Here is a 16,026-nt window from a genome sequence, read left to right as displayed (position 1 = left end):
CTACTACACCTCTGCTTCAGCACCAAGGACAGAGGCTCCAAAGGCTGCCCCAAGCAACGTTCGGTTTAGGGTCCTTCCCAAATCCTCGAGAAAACGGATGCATTCGAAAGCAGCTATGACACATGCAGTAAGGTCTACGAAGGAAGCTAGAAAAGCAGCACGCAGTGATTTCACCTGAGAGGCAAATATGGGTGATTTTCTTTCTGTTCATTTCCACAGTTTCTGTGTCTTGGGAAAAGCAAAGTTTGCTTTGCTTGGGCATGTCTGCTGTCAGTAAATGGCTACAGGAGCTGCGGTGCCTAAACTTCAGGCTCCAGAAATCAAAAGAAAATTTCAGGGTAAGTAATTTTTCTTTTTGTGTCTACTTTAATACGCAGTGTTTTTCCTAGAAGGTTATTTAATCGGTTTGGGGTTCTGTGGTTCTCTGAAAACATGCATTAAAACTGTGTACCTTCTCTTACTTAAACATCTAAAATCCTGAGGAAGCTTTTTTTTTTCTTCTTATTTTATGGGCACTAGACAGCTGTTCCTTCTTTTTTTCTTTTTCCCCTCAAAAGATTAGATCCTCGTGGACTTTAGAAGCTAGATCAAGGCAGAATTAAGAGATGGAAAATAAAAAACTGTTACTATTCCTGGAGTTTGTATAAAATTTGATTGTGTCCCTCTTAATAGTTTTACTTAATTGTAAGGGTCTGTTATTTTAAACTCCCCCAATTCAGCACCCCGGTAATCCAAGACTGAGGGTTTGGAGAGGCACTGTGTTCCATGGTCTATTTAAGGCAAGTCTGTTTCCAAGTCAGAATTTGATTATTCCCAACAAAGATATCCAGTACTTGAGATGATGATTGTGTATGTTTTCTTTAATGATGGCATATAATTTTGAGGATATTGTTGTTGTTCGTTACTTACTGTAGCTTATTGGGTCAATGAAAGTTGTCGTAATTAGGCATTTGTTCCAGTTCATGCATTTAGTTTAATCAAAAACTATTAAAATGCATGCACAAAGAATAAAGCCACAATAGCAAAGTGGAATTGAATTTTAAACTTATTTTGCATACTTGTTTGTACTTCATAGGTGAAGCCCTTTACTTACTAATACTAAAAGATCAGTAAGATAACCATCATTGAATAAAAGTAAAGAAACACTGCTTGACACACCATTAGTTGGGATACAATGTGAGGAACAGTCTTGCTCAGACACTTGTTTATTTTTAGCTGAACATTTTCAAGGGTGTGCATGGTTAAGAGTGAACAAGGGTGTTGAACAAGAAAAATACTGACAATATCCAAATGAATAATATTGAAGCATCTATATAAAAGGTTGCATATTGTGAAATATGAATGAAAGAAAATACCAAATAGATCTTAATATTAAATTCAATTTTATTGCAATGAAGTTTGCCATCAATTAATATTTACTCATTGATGAACTGATACACTTACTTCCCCATTTTAACTCTAATTAGAATAATAAGATGCCCATTCCTTAGAGGTTGTGATAAAAAATGAGGATTCTCTGATTTACTGAGAAGGTTTAATTAGGGGAAAAAGTATATTACCTTAGCTATGAGATCTCAATAACCAGCTATGTTTTTTCCTTGTACATTTGCCAAAAATGTAAATGTGCCCAAATATATAACCATGTTGTGTATTTCAATGAACTTGTGAATATTCATTAGAAAAAAAACACTAGACTGCAATTTTCAAGTATAAAATGCCATACAAATGCTAAAGAGTACCTCTAATAATAATGACAATGTAACTCCCACTTTTTCTATGTGCAGTATGCACCTGCATTGACTTTGCTGACCTAGGTCAGGTGATGTACACAAGATCATTTTAAAAGGGGAGGTTTTAAAATTAGTCTCCATTTCAGATCTGTCTCCCTCACCCTAATAGTAGAATAGTTAAGAACATGAGCTCTGGGAACACATTGCTCTTGGGCGAGATCAGCTCCATCATTTACTGGTGTACAAATGCAGCAAGATACTTAACCATTCTGTTACTTACTTTCCTCATCTGCCAAAATGAGGATACTAATAGTATCTACTTCCTTTTTCAGGTTGTTGTGAGGTTGAAATGTAACAATGCTTATAAATGTTAGCTACAATTATTATTTTTTCAGTCACTATAGCAGGTCTGCCTTGAAGCTGAGAACCAGAAACTCTCTGGAGACTAAAGGTCAGAATGTAACTGAGTAAAAGTTTAGACAGCAAAAGACAGGGATCCCTGATACCAGTGATTTGGTCATGGAACCCTACTATTAAGGTGTTTTGTTCTGTGTTTAGGAAAAGCCATCTCTACCTGGAAATGGCTGCCACATCAACTTGTATCCCAGCATAGACGCATTAGCTAAGTCATAAGTTTTGAATTTAGGGAAACCAGAGGTCAAAGTTGGGCTCAGTGTAGCCCCTTACACATTGTGTAATCTTGAAAAAGTTACTAAACTGCTAGCTCTCAGCTTTTTAATCTGTAAAAGAAAAGTATCAATATATCTTCAGGGCTACTATAAATATTAAAATGAGATAATATGTTGAAAGTACTTGTGTTGGCCCACAGTAGCAGCCAAAAGTAGTAGTGACTATTATGTCCAGAAGGAGGTGGAGAACTACAAGAGTTTGGGGGAAAGGAGTTGTGTTTTTTTTCTTAACGCAATATCCTTAAGGAAAGAGAAAAAATAATGACAACCCTGTAAATTTTCATAAGTATCTTCTGAACAAACTCAACGGGAGGCTGATACAGAACCAGGTGTTAAAGAGGCAGCCCACAAGTATTTCAGGCAGAGGAGTTCAGAACCAAAGTATTGAATATCAGCAAAGCAGGAAGGATAGCAGAGCTGAAGGGGGCCTGACCACTCTCTGCCCTTCAGCTTTTTAAAATACATTATGCTCTCACTTTAAAAGATGCCGAAATAAATGATAAAAATCACAATGAATCAATACTTTGTCAGAAAATCAAAAGCTCGTTAAAATTTGTAAGCGGTGTTAACGGATAATGAACCAAAATGAGTAAAACCAGCAGTAATCTTCTAGCCCTTCCCTTCTTCCCGTTTTCACCTCTTTTTCTCTCTTAACTGTGAACGAACGCTCTTTGCTGAGGTCATTAGTAATCTCCTAATTTCCAAGTCCATTAGACGCTCTGCAACTGTACTTTACTTGACAACCCCTCTCCCTATTTCCATTTTTCCTTTAACAATAGAAGCTGCGATATTTCAAGTGCTATCTGCCAGACATTATGCTAGAGCTGTGCTTCTCAATAGGGAGTGCAATTTTGCCCCACAGAGGACAATTGAGAACGTCTGGAGACATTTTTGGTTGTCACAATTCAGAGGAGAGGCGGTGCTACTGGCATATAATGGGAAGATGTCGGTGATGCTGCTAAGCATACTATTCAGATGCACAGGACAACCCCCCCACACACACACACACACCCACAAATTGTCAATAGTTACAAGCCTTTGCATATATAATTTTATTTGATGATCATAATAGCTCTGTGGAGTGGATATGACTGTTCTCATTTTGCTGGTGAGGAAACCAGGCTATCATTAGGGATTACTTAGAGAGTGTTAAGTTAATGAATTCTCTAGTCTCTTTTCTTCTCCTATCTGAGACCAGTTCACTATCTGTTAGTATCTCCATCAGAGGGAGAAAGAAAGGGAAAAGACCAGCCAGCTCTGTGTTATATAATCAACACTGGTTTAAAAAAAAAAAAAAAAAAAAGTCTAAGGAAAGAGGAAGTTGAAACAATTAGCTGAGAGCTGGGGGAGTATCTAACATCTCACTCATTTTCTGCTTTCATCTCCCATACCTGCAACTCATCAGGAACTTTCTGGACAACTAAGGCTTACTCTTCCCTGCTGCTATAAAGAATCAAAGACCAGACACCGTACATTGCAAAGTAAATAAATAAATCTGAAATCTCAGCAACTGTGGTTCCAACGTCAAACTCAGAATTGATTTTCAGAGTTGAAGGTTTCCCTTCGCATAATTAGTCATTGACATTCGACTGTACTATTTTTCATTATCTGTCACACCTCGGCAGAATAAATGCCCAGCAAGATGGTAACAAATATCCCAAGGTTTTCTCTTCCCTCTTACCTGACAAGAGAAGAGGCTAAGATATTAGCCAACTGCAGACCCTGGAAGAAGTGATTTCTGGCCACTGCTTTCCAAGGTGGCCCACATGCAGAAGCAAAGGCGTTCTGGGCCTGAGCCTGCCTCAGAGAAGGAACTATCCCTGAACAATCAGAAAGCGTTGTATTTTCCCCAAAGCTCTTGGCAGTCGCAGTGCTATCTCCAGGGTAGCGGCTGCCCTTCTCCAAATAATGAGGAAATTATAATTATTATCAAAAATTATTATTATGCTTTAAAATATATTGAGTGCAAACAGTGTGCCAAGATAAAGAACATTTTTTTAAAACAATTCTCTGAATTCTATCCAACTCAGCCTCTCCTTTACAATCATTTGTTCATTTTAATACTTACACATTCCAGGCTGAAATATTTCCAAACGAGGTATGAAACGACATCTTTAATTAGGCCAATCTCCTAATCAAAGGGGAGCTGCAGGTATCGGATGTGAGGAGAGCGGATCCTGGCCAGCAAGCCAGTCTCCACCTCTGCCCGGACCTGGGACAAGGGTTGCCATGGAGGCCCATACACTCCATGTCTAAGTGCTCTCGTTATAACCAACAAACCATTGAATAAAATGTTTAACCCTTCTGCCTTGACAAATATACCTTCCTAACAATCTGAAAGGCCAGGTTTGAATTTAGCATTTCTGGACCCTTAAGCAGGGGTCCCCAAACTACGGCCTGCGGGCCGCATGTGACCGCCTGAGGCCATTTACCCAGCCCCACCACACTTCCGGAAGGGGCACCTCTTTCACTGGTGGTCAGTGAGAGGAGCACAGGATGCGGATCCTGTGCTCCTGGAGTACTGTATGTGGCGGCACCACAAAGCGCAGCGTTGCTCACGTACAGTACTACTTCTGGTGACATGGGACGCATGCGTCACAGCTCAGGAAGCGCCTTATCGCTTGTTACGGCTAGCAGTGACAAATATGGAACCAGATATTGACCATCTCATTAGCCAAAAGCAGGCTCATAGTTCCCATTGAAATACCGGTCAGTTTGTTGATTTAAATTTACTTGTTCTTTATTTTAAATATTGTATTTGTTCCTGTTTTGTTTTGTTTTTTTTTACTTTAAAATAAGATATGTGCAGTATGCATAGGGATTTGTTCATAGTTTTTTTTATAGTCTAGCCCTCCAACGGTCTGAGGGACAGTGAACTGGCCCCCTGTGTAAAAAGTTTGGGAACCCCTGCCCTTAAGAGTTCCATACAAAATGTGAGAGGGCAGGAGAAGTTGTCCCCCACTCCCTATCCTGTCCTAGGAACTCTGTCTTTTTCTCTCCCCACCTGAGGCTACGCCCAAGCTATTTACCTGAGCTCCGCAAAGAGCTACCACTTGAGCCCAGGGGCCCCACGTATACATGGCATAGCCTACCCTCGGGATGACAGATGTAGAGCACTACCAGTGCTGCCCTAGAAACAGACTCCAAACATTTTGGGCCAAGGATTCTGAGATCTTCATACCCAGAGTGTGTCCTAAAATGAGAGTGTGTGTTCTTGGTGGACCTGCTCCTTGGCGCTATGGGAGGGCACCACCTAACCCTGTAGGGAGGACGTGACCTGATGGGGTCCAGAGCGGGGTCCTCTAAAGTACCAAACCTGGGACCAGAGTCATTCTTGCCCAGATCTGAGGCCTACTGTGCCTTCCCCCAGCATGTGGCTTTAATGTACTGCTACCCCTGGTACACAGGCATTTCCATAATTTTTTTCAGCATATGGTGACTTTGCCCTAATTGCCCAGAGTCCTTTCTTCAGAGCTGGCCCAACAGGCTGGTGGAATAGAGACAGCTGAGGGGCTCTGATGCCTTTTCTACTCCAAGTCCAAAGTACCCAGAGTTTGAGGATTGGCTCTTCTCAGTGGTGGAGTGACATGACAGTTGTTATGGGTTTCGATGCCAAGGAGAACATTGGGAGAATTAGAAGGCCTGCCTGCTACTTCTGCCACGAATAAACTGTATGGTTTAAGACATGCCATTCATCTCTCTGGGTCTCAATTTCCCTGTTTGAAAAGTGAGGGCATTGGACTAGGTCAGAGAGTGAAAAAGGGTGGTGCATAGGTCATTGCCCTACCGATGTGCATTTTGGGGCCAGGAGTAGGGTACTTTATAGGGCTTACACATTTCTCTAATTGGTAACAAATCTTTAAAAATTAGGTTTTAAATAAAATTCCACACACGAATTTTCCCTAAATATAAAAACCACTATATTGCCTCTAGACTCCATTAGTCTTGAGATTTTTCTCTCCTAACCCTACCATGCCCTATGTAAGAGAGAGAGTGGGAAATTGAAGGAAGAGAGACAGAGGAAAGCAAAGGAAAAGGCAAATGGGGCAACAGAGTGTGAGATGTAAGAAACAAAGACAAGGTGTGGGGGGAGCTAAGAGAAACAGATGAATAAAAAAAAGAGCTAATGTTATAGAGTAGGGGTCCCCAAACTTTTTACACAGGGGGCCAGTTCACTGTCCCTCAGACCGTTGGAGGGCTGGACTATAAAAAAAACTATGAACAAACCCTTATGCACACTGCACATATCTTATATTAAAGTAAAAAAACAAAACGGGAACAAATACAATATTTAAAATAAAGAGCAAGTAAATTTAAATCAGCAAACTGACCAGTATTTCAATGGGAACTATGCTCCTCTCACTGACCACCAATGAAAGAGGTGCCCCTTCCAGAAGGAAGTGCAGTGGGGGCCAGATAAATGCCCTCAGGGGTCCACATGCGGCCCACGGGCCGTAGTTTGGGGACCCCTGTTATAGAGCTTTCTAGGTGTTGGGTATGGCTTTTAGTGTTTTACATGTAAAATAATAGCTCATCCTGATGAAAACCTTTTGGGACAGATTCCATCGTGTCCCCATTTTACAGAGAAGGAAAATGAAGCTCAAAGAGAGGAAGTAACACGTCCAAAGCCCCACTGAGGAAGGGCTAGAGCCGGGATTCTAATTCTGCAACAGCTCCCCAACTGACTCAAAGTCCAAGTCTGTTCTTTCTTGCACAACCTCTCAGCTTCACGCCCTCTGCACTGCCCCTGCCTCACTTGGCTCCAGCCACACTGGCTGCCCTGCTCTCCCTTCCCTCCCCAGCCATCTATCTTTGTCCCTGCGGTGCCTTCTGATTGCACAACTCTCCCCCCAGAAATCTACACAGTTGGCTTCCTCAGATCCTCCGGTCTTGACTCAATTTTCACCTCCTCTGTAAGGGTTTTAGTTACTGTAATTAAACATTGCACTAGATGCCATACTCACACACACACACAGTCCTTTCCTTCTCCTTATCCCCTTCCCTGCTTTGCTGTTTTCCAAAATATATATCATCATCAAATATACTTAGAGGTGGATTAAGGTTGGCTGAAGCCCCAGGCACAGAAGAAAATATTGGGCTCCTTAAAAAACAGAGAGAGAGAGAGGGAAAATAAAAATACAGGTTAACCATATTTTTAAATAAATAAAAAATATTATATACTATTAATGTTAAAGTTGTACATATGAAACCAAACTTGGTGTCATTAGAAAAAAAGTGTAAAGTTGGGGGTTTGCGGGGCCCTTTAGAAGTCGGGGCCCAGGGCATGCGTTCTGTGCGCCAGCCATTAAATCCTCCTCTGAATATACTACATATTTTATTTATCTTGTTTATTAGTCTTCTCTTCCTGAGTAGAGGCTTTAAGAGGGCAGGAATTTTTATTATCCTTTGGTTCATTGCTGTATTCCCAGTGCTTAGAACACTGCCTGTCATATAGAAAGTGCTCAGTAAATATTTGTGGAAGCAGTAAATTAAAACATGCATGCAAGCAGCCCAGCTCCAAAAAGTTTGATTTTACCAACATTGTTTTCTGTCTCCTCCTAGGATACTCACTGGGGTCACCCTCCTCCTTCTGAGCCATGGCACCACTGAGTCAGCTGAGTGGCTACATCAACTTCACCTGGGGGACAGACAACTCCACGGGGGCCAGCCAGGCCCACCCACATGCCTACTATGCCCTGTCCTACTGCGCGCTCATCCTTGCCATTGTCTTTGGCAATGGTCTGGTGTGCGTGGCCGTGCTAAGGGAGCGGGCCCTGCAGACCACCACCAACTACCTGGTGGTGAGCTTGGCCGTGGCAGACTTGCTGGTGGCCACCCTGGTGATGCCCTGGGTAGTGTACTTGGAGGTGAGTGAGCCCCTGTTTGCACTGCTCCTGTGAACGTACTTGTCCTTGTCTTCCCTGAGCTCCTGGGCTTCTGGGCTCAAAATGCTTCCTAATGTGATCCAGGGACTGGGGAGGAAGGAGAGCTTCTGTCCTTCACCCTTTCATGAGGAAACTAAAGGTGTTGGCAGCAGCAATTGTCCAGCACCACTTGTCCACATCAGAACCGGGGAGCTGGGAATGATGCAGTCCCCACATCTTCAGTATGCAGGTAGTCAGACTTGCATCATGGGACTATGTGCCAAGTTTGCTCTCCGTGCCAGCCATGTCTCTAAGACATGAGGGATTGGGGGAGGCAGTCTAGTGGGCACCTTCATCAGTGTTTCTGTGTATACAGGGGTGAGAACGTGCAGGAGGTTATTTGGGACAAGGGTGGGGAGGGCAAAAAGAATTATAGAAAGAAAGTTAATGAATGAGGAGGAAAAAGAGAAAAAGAATAGTATGCAAATACAGGGAGTCCTCGGGTTACAACACAGTTCTGTTCCTACGACAATGATATAACCCAAATTTTGGTGTAAGTAGAAACACACCTTAGTGAAGTCACTTACCTATTTTAAAACAGTTGTAAAATCATAATCTAGTACATAAAACCACTTTTGTTTAGGAGCCATGGTAAGGGCCAAAATGTTGCCAAACAAAGCCACACAAACGGAACATTTGCGCTCTTAATAGTCCAAAATGGCGTAGGTAAGCGTACTGGAGGATGCCAACCCCCTCACTCATACGCTGCCTTACTGTGTGTTCTTCCACCACGTGCAACCAAACTAGTTCACCCACGTAGTCTGTAAGTACGATGCTAACAGCGTAAGCCAAAACACCTACGTCTCAATTTTTTTAAGTTTTTATGAAAGTGAGCATGGTAAACTCGAAACATATGTTGAGACTGCCGTAACCTGAGGATCCTCTGTAGATCAAACTTCTTTAGATGGTTTAGTTGCCCTCAGACTTGGCTCTTTCCTTCTAGGTATCAGCTCTCCACAGACTGCTACCTAAGGAACAGATCTAACTTTCAAATTTATATTTTTGATGCTTCTATTAATAGTACAAAGCCCTCACCAATCAGATAATGCAACAAACCCTGGAGAAATTTTTTGGAGAGAAACATTTCTTAAATTTGGAAGTATTTTTATTCAGAAATGCAAAGCAGAGTCAGGAGGTGATCAAGACAAAACATCCATTTTCTAACAAAGAAAGTGGGGTGTCTATACCTGATTAAAAAATAGATATTCTTGCTGGGAAGACATGCAATTTACTGAAGAGTTTTCTTGACAACATATTAATATACTATTAATATTTCTCCTCTGCACTGTTTATCATTCTAAAGAGGTATCCAGTGAAGAATCAAAATGATGCTATGATTAAGAGAAATTAAAATTCATCAAATTAATATCTCAGTTAATATTAATAGTGAAGATGACAGTTAATTAAATATGACATATCACAGGAGAGCAAAAACCTCAAACATAGACTGCTTAGTTTAGTTCTGTATTAAAGAATGACTAGGAACTAAAATTAGACATATGATCTCAACAGAGAGACATAAAAGAAAGATAAAAGAAAAGGAAAAAAAGAAAAACTAGGATGATTAGAAATAGATTAAATGGCTAAGGCAGCAATTTTTAACCTTTTCATCTCATGGCACCCATAATCACTAAAATTCTGGGGCACATCAAAAAATATATTATATTTTTACCAGTCTAACAAAAAAAATAGGTATAATTTTGATTGATTTATCAAAAAATAATAGTAATTACCTACCCTTTTTGCTCCAAAGTGAGTTTGGATTTCTAGTACCAAGGACCAATCAAATGTAATCTTATTAAGAGACATGACCAATAAGATGCAACTCCATTGTATGACCTATATATTTATGGTTCAAGACAGGGCATTCACACAGGGCAGCTATTGTTGTGTTGGCTGTTGTTAGTTTTTTATTTGACAATCTAAGGGAAAAGAGTTCAGTGACCCTGACTAAATAGGTATTACATGGTTTAAAAATTCTTGCAGCACACTGGTTGAAAATCACTGGACTAAGGGAATACTCAAAGGAAAAAAATATCTGCATCTATTCTTCCCAGTTAGGATAATCCTGATGGCAAAGGCTGAGACAGCCTTGAAGTCAGAGGCCATGTCTTTGTTCTTTTTCATTCCCACAGTCCAAACACACTACCTGGCACAAACTATGTGCTAAATAAATATTCTATATATGAATGGTTAAGTGAGTCTGTTCTGCAGTCTCTGCATTAGATGGTCAATTCTTGCTCATATCAGTTGCTGCTGTGTCTATTGTAACAATGAACTATTTCTTTATATTCAGTAATAATGGGTCTGAAAAGGAGTTAAAAGCATAGGATATTTCTGCTCATAAATGAGGCCGACTTTAGGTGCTATAACCTAGTATGGATTAATCAATAACTTATAACACCACCACCCATACCAAAGTGTTTCTGTGCGTATTTGTATCTTACCAGGATTGGTAAGTCTTCCAGAAAGATGAACATTAGAAACAAATGCAGGATGAAGATTTTCAGTCTAATAAGCATTTTAATTGCCTAAAATAAAACCAGACTTTTAGTGTCCATAACGAAGTCATTTAGGCTCATTCTTTGGCTGTCCACTTGTTGCTTCCAGGACTCTGGATGGACCATACTGGGAAATCTCTATAGATATTGGTTTAGGAGATGCACATTGTGCCTTTACATACTAGCTACCATGGTAGCCCCTTCTGGCCACACCTGCCAATACAGATAATGCCCCCTCTTCTACCAGCTGAGAATGAAGAACAACTGTATATACAGAAGGCAAACAGGAAATCTTGCCAAAGGCTCAATGAACCCTCTACAGGTTAGATCTAATTGATTTCCCGTAACAGAAGAATTCTGGAGCTCTTGATCTTCCCTCATAAAAACCAATGTGCCCTCTTTCTAACAGCTTATTGGGTGTAGGTGTTCAGAAATCAAGAGCATGGCCAGTAAGTCTACAACCACATAAAGAAGGTTTAAGGCAACAGAGACATCTCTCTGCTGAGAAAAGGGCTTTGGTCTATTTTGTTCTTCCCACTTGCATCAAGGTTCTTCTCAATGCAACTTAATATCTCTGCATCACTTTCTCCAACAGTCTACTCAAGATATACCTCAGTGAAAGATAGAATATGACTTAAAGTAGCCATCATTAACAGATGACCAGTTAAGATATTAGAATGTTCTAGTCCACAGGACCATTTCTCCTTATTCCTCCCCAGTACATACTTTTCTTAGTCTTAACTACCTACCTGTTTTCTGTGAACCTCAGGAGCAGATGGGGGCCTTACGGGGACTGTGAACATATAAATCCATGTGTCTCAGAGAAGAGCAAAGCACTACTCCCAATAACGCATCCTAATGATGGCACAGTTTGTGTAGTTGGCCTAGTAATTGCATGATGATATATCTAAGACCTCCCTTGGAAAGAGGAAAGGATGCAGTGTTGACCATAGAGACTGCTTTAAGCTTGAGGACCCCGAGATAACAGGACAGAAATGAGAAGAATACCATGGAGGGGGGCCAAATTAGCTGCCCAATTCACAGTGTTCTGTGCTTTGGTTTGAATACATCCATCTTCTTCGAAGGGAATATTAACTCATATTGGCCAGATTCCTTCATTCAAAGGAAAATTGGCTCATTTTGCCAGATACCAGTATGTATGAGTTAGGAATGTTTGGGCTATAAATATTGGGCAATTTGATTAATTGTGACTCTTAAACAAATAAGAGTTACTTTTCTTACATAACCAGAATTCTGGAGGAAGGCAACTGTGGATGGTTTAGCTGCCCAGTGGTGTTATAAAGAACCAGACTATTCCATTCTTTTTGTCTACCATCCTTGGCAAGCTGGCCTTCCTCCTGCTACTCACAGGATGGCTGCCACAGCCCCAGCATCTCATTTTGTATCCAAAAATGAGATAGGTAGAGACTGCAGAGGAAAAAACAAAAACCAACCATTTCCCTAGAGTGGCTCAAAACTCTTCCCTAAGGGACTTCACTTAAGTCTAATTGGCCAAAAGTGCATCATAAATCCACTTTTTTTTTTTGTATTTTTCTGAATTTGGAAACAGGGAGGCAATCAGACAGACTCCCACATGCACCCGACCGGGATCCACCCGGCATGCCCACCAGGGGGCAATGCTCTGCCCATCTGGGGCGTTGCTCTGCCACAATCAGAGCCATTTTAGCGCCTGAGGCAGAGGCCACAGAGCCATCCTCAGCGCCCCAGCAAACTTTGCTCCAATGGAGCCTTGGCTGCGGGAGGGGAAGAGAGAGACAGAGAGGAAGGAGAGGGGGAGGGGTGGAGAAGCAGATGGGCGCCTCTCCTGTGTGCCCTGGCCGGGAATCGAACCCGGGACTCCTTCCTGCACGCCAGGCCAACACTCTACCACTGAGCCAATCGGCCAGGGCCATAAATCCACTTTTAACTGCAAAGAAAGATGGGGGGAAAAGTGAAAATAGGTCCTACCCAGTTAGCTCAGTGGATAGAGCATCAGCCCAGCATGCAGATGTGTCTAGTTCAATCGCCGGTCAGGGCACACATGAGAAGCGACCATCTGCTTCTCTTCCCCTCCCTCTCCACTTCCCTTCTTTTCCCCCAAACCCCAGCCAGTGGCTCAATTGGTTCAAGCATTGGCCCCAGGTGCTGAGGATAGCTTCATTGATTCTAGCATTAGCTCCAGATGGGGTTGCCAGGAGGATCCCGGTGGGGGCACATATGGGAATCAGTCTCTCTATCTCCCTTTCTTTCACTTAAAAAAAAAAAAAGTGAAAATGTGGATTTCATTTTAAAAAATGTAGAGGTAAGGAATTGCTGGGAGATAGACAATAAAATGTCACATATCACAGAACATCGTGCTCCTGACAGAGTCACTGGGATGAATGTCATTCTAACACAGTCATACTATGAGAAAGACTCAGAAATTGGGATCAGAAGATGTGGGAATTAAGTGAATAAAATGGAGGTGACAACTGCGCTTTTCTTATCTCATAGGATCTATGTTAGACTCAGCTGTCATCAATTGAGAAAGTGTTTTGATAACTAAAAAATGTAATCTATAAATATCTCAGTTAAAACACTTTAGCTGTAGGCCCTGGCCAGTTTGCTCAGTGGTAGAGCATCAGCCTGGCATGCAGGAGTCCTGGGTTCGATTCCCAGCCAGGGCACACAGGAGAAGTGCCCATCTGCTTTTCCACCCCTCCCCCTCTCCTTCCTCTCTGTCTCTCTCTTCCCCTCCTGCAGCTGGGGCTCCATTGGAGCAGAGTTGGCCTGGGCGCTGAGGACGGCTCTATGGCCTCTGCCTCAGGCACTAGAATGGCTCTGGTTGCAACAGAGCGACACCTCAGATGGGCAGAGCATCGCCCCTGGTGGGCATGCTGGGTGGATCCCGGTCGAGCGCATGCAGGAGTCTGTCTGACTGCCTCCCCATTTCCAACTTCAGAAAAGTATAAAAAAAAAAAACAAATAAAAACCACTTTAGCTGTAAGTAAAAGAAAATTTAACTCCAATCGATTTAAACAGGAAGCATTGGCTCTCACACCAGGAAGTTGAAGTCTTGTGGTAAGGTGGACTGCAGGAACAGTCGGAACAGGGATCCTTGACCATTTCTCTACAATTCTCTCAACTCTTTTTTCATATATTGTCTTTATCCATAGGCAAAAGGTAAGCTATAAGCCTCACATGTGCAAGACACGATGTACAAAAGAGAAAATCTGTGTCACTGAATTTCTGGTAGACATGCCAAGATATACTTGGATTGGACTGGCTGGTGGCACGTGACTTTCTGTGAACTAAGCACTGAATAGAAAAGTTAGTTGAGCAAAGAAGAGTTCCTTCCAAGGAACACATCAACAGCTTGAGAATCTTGTGAATTCCCAGTTGAATCCAAGGACTATTGGGAAGAGGAACAAGTACAGTCAGCAAGTATGCACTTCTGTTGTTTTCATTGTCATCTGTCTCAGCATTAAGGCATACAGGAACTTGGGCTTAGGCAGTATATGAAGGTGAATAAGCAGGAGCCAATCACTGACCCTCTTCAGCTTTCTCTGTCCCCAGGCCTAGCAGAGGCGTTTATGATAAGAACCGTGCAGGTGACCCTGGCCCTGGCTGTCTCTTTAATTCAGTTCGCAGCGTTTTCTCAAAAACCCTTTTCTGTGCCATGCCATACCAAGTAGTTCTATCTCAGATTTCCCCTCAGGTTTCCAATTTCCTGCTTTAGAGGCGACAGTTTGTTTGGAGCTTTTCTCTCCAAGCACAACCATCTCATTTTGTTCCGCTCAGTTAAGTACCTTGTGTAATGTTTAACGCACTTGTATCATGACCCAAAGGGAACATAAGCAGCCAGGAAGAGAGGAGCTTTTAGGCCTTGTAATGACATTGATTATTAGAAATGAAGGAGAGTCTGCGTTTTTAATGGGCTCCTCCATGATTTTCATGCACTCAAAATATGGACTGTTGGGTTTATCCAGGATCCACCAAATCAGAACTTCCAGGGGTGGCTTGGAAGTGCATGGTATTCTCACCAGTTCCCCGGCCCCAGCCCATTCCCACTCCCGGTGATCTGGGCAGCCATCAACCACCTGTTAGAAAGTGGTGTTTAGGAACCACTAATCTGTACATACCCTGTTTCACAGACGAGGAAATGGAAATTCAGAGAAGTAAACCCCCTATCTTACCTCACAGCAATCCCTCCTGCAAAAAAAGAAAAATAAATCCCAGATGTGCAAACAAAAATGGAATAAAGAGATTAATTCAAGAAGTAATTCCATTTTTGTCCCTTGGTTATCTATTCCCTCAAAACAACTAAAAAATCCAACCCTCAGAGCAAGAATTTGAAATTTAGCACTTCTATCAGTTATGAATATAGGCATCAGCCCACAGCAGAAGAAATCTTTAATGCCACCAGTAGAAATCACAGATATTTATCTTTTCAAGTTGCATTATAGGGATTTTGGACCTGCCACTAGGTCTTGTCATTTTTTAATGCATTATTAAAGAAGTACATATATTTAAAATATTTTGGTAACTCTATTTCAATAGAATTGGTATCCTTTGTGATCCACTGTACTTCATTAAATGCATTTTAAAACATTCTTTTGGAGAAGGGAACAATGAGACCAAAGGATCCCATGGAACAAAGAATGCTTAAGGAGCCCTGCTTTAAGACAACCATTTCTGAAGATAACGCTACCCACACACACACACCAAACCTACACACCCTCCCGATCAGCGTTGCCCAAACTTCCCAGACTGTCGGAATGACTTGAGGGACTTGTTATCCTGAGGGGGGGCCTGAGAATCATTTTGTTTAGCAAGAGCCTCAGGTGATTTGGGAAATGCTGCCGTAGGCTGTGTCTGTTGAGAATCAATAGCCAACTTCTGTACCTGAAGACTTTCTTGCTTACTCCAACCTTCTGTATTGCCAAAGGGAATTAGTTATATTCATTAGCAAGTGAGAGTAACACCACCTGGCTGCTGTATAATTCTGAAGTGAAGTTATTCATTAGAATTTAGGGAAAAGGGAGAATCATGTCTCTAAAGAGCCTGAAATCAATCAGAATTTTTTTTTGGGGAGGGAGTATTTTTTTTTTTCTTTGCTTTAATTTCAAAAAATCACTTTACCTTTCAAGTTCTCTCAACACTTTCTACTTGTCTCACTGTCAGACTCATCACATTGTGTTAT

The 16,026-nt window shown here is 41.8% G+C and overlaps 1 protein-coding gene across 1 annotated transcript in view; it reads left to right on the top strand.

Moving 5' to 3' along the window:
- The first annotated feature begins 288 nt into the window (after positions 1 to 288).
- DRD3 (dopamine receptor D3) overlaps positions 289 to 16,026 on the top strand; it is a 60,986-nt gene continuing 45,248 nt past the window's right edge. Inside the window, exons 1-2 of the mRNA XM_066347365.1 lie at positions 289 to 338; positions 7,982 to 8,286. Of these exons, the coding sequence (XP_066203462.1) occupies positions 8,017 to 8,286 (270 nt within the window). The 5' untranslated portion in view covers positions 289 to 338; positions 7,982 to 8,016. The remainder of the gene's footprint in view (positions 339 to 7,981; positions 8,287 to 16,026) is intronic.

This window comes from Saccopteryx leptura, chromosome 8 (assembly GCF_036850995.1).
Source record: "Saccopteryx leptura isolate mSacLep1 chromosome 8, mSacLep1_pri_phased_curated, whole genome shotgun sequence".
Lineage (NCBI taxonomy): Eukaryota > Metazoa > Chordata > Mammalia > Chiroptera > Emballonuridae > Saccopteryx > Saccopteryx leptura.
The sequence above is the reverse complement of the archived record's forward strand: the minus strand, read 5'-3'. Positions and strand labels throughout refer to the sequence as shown.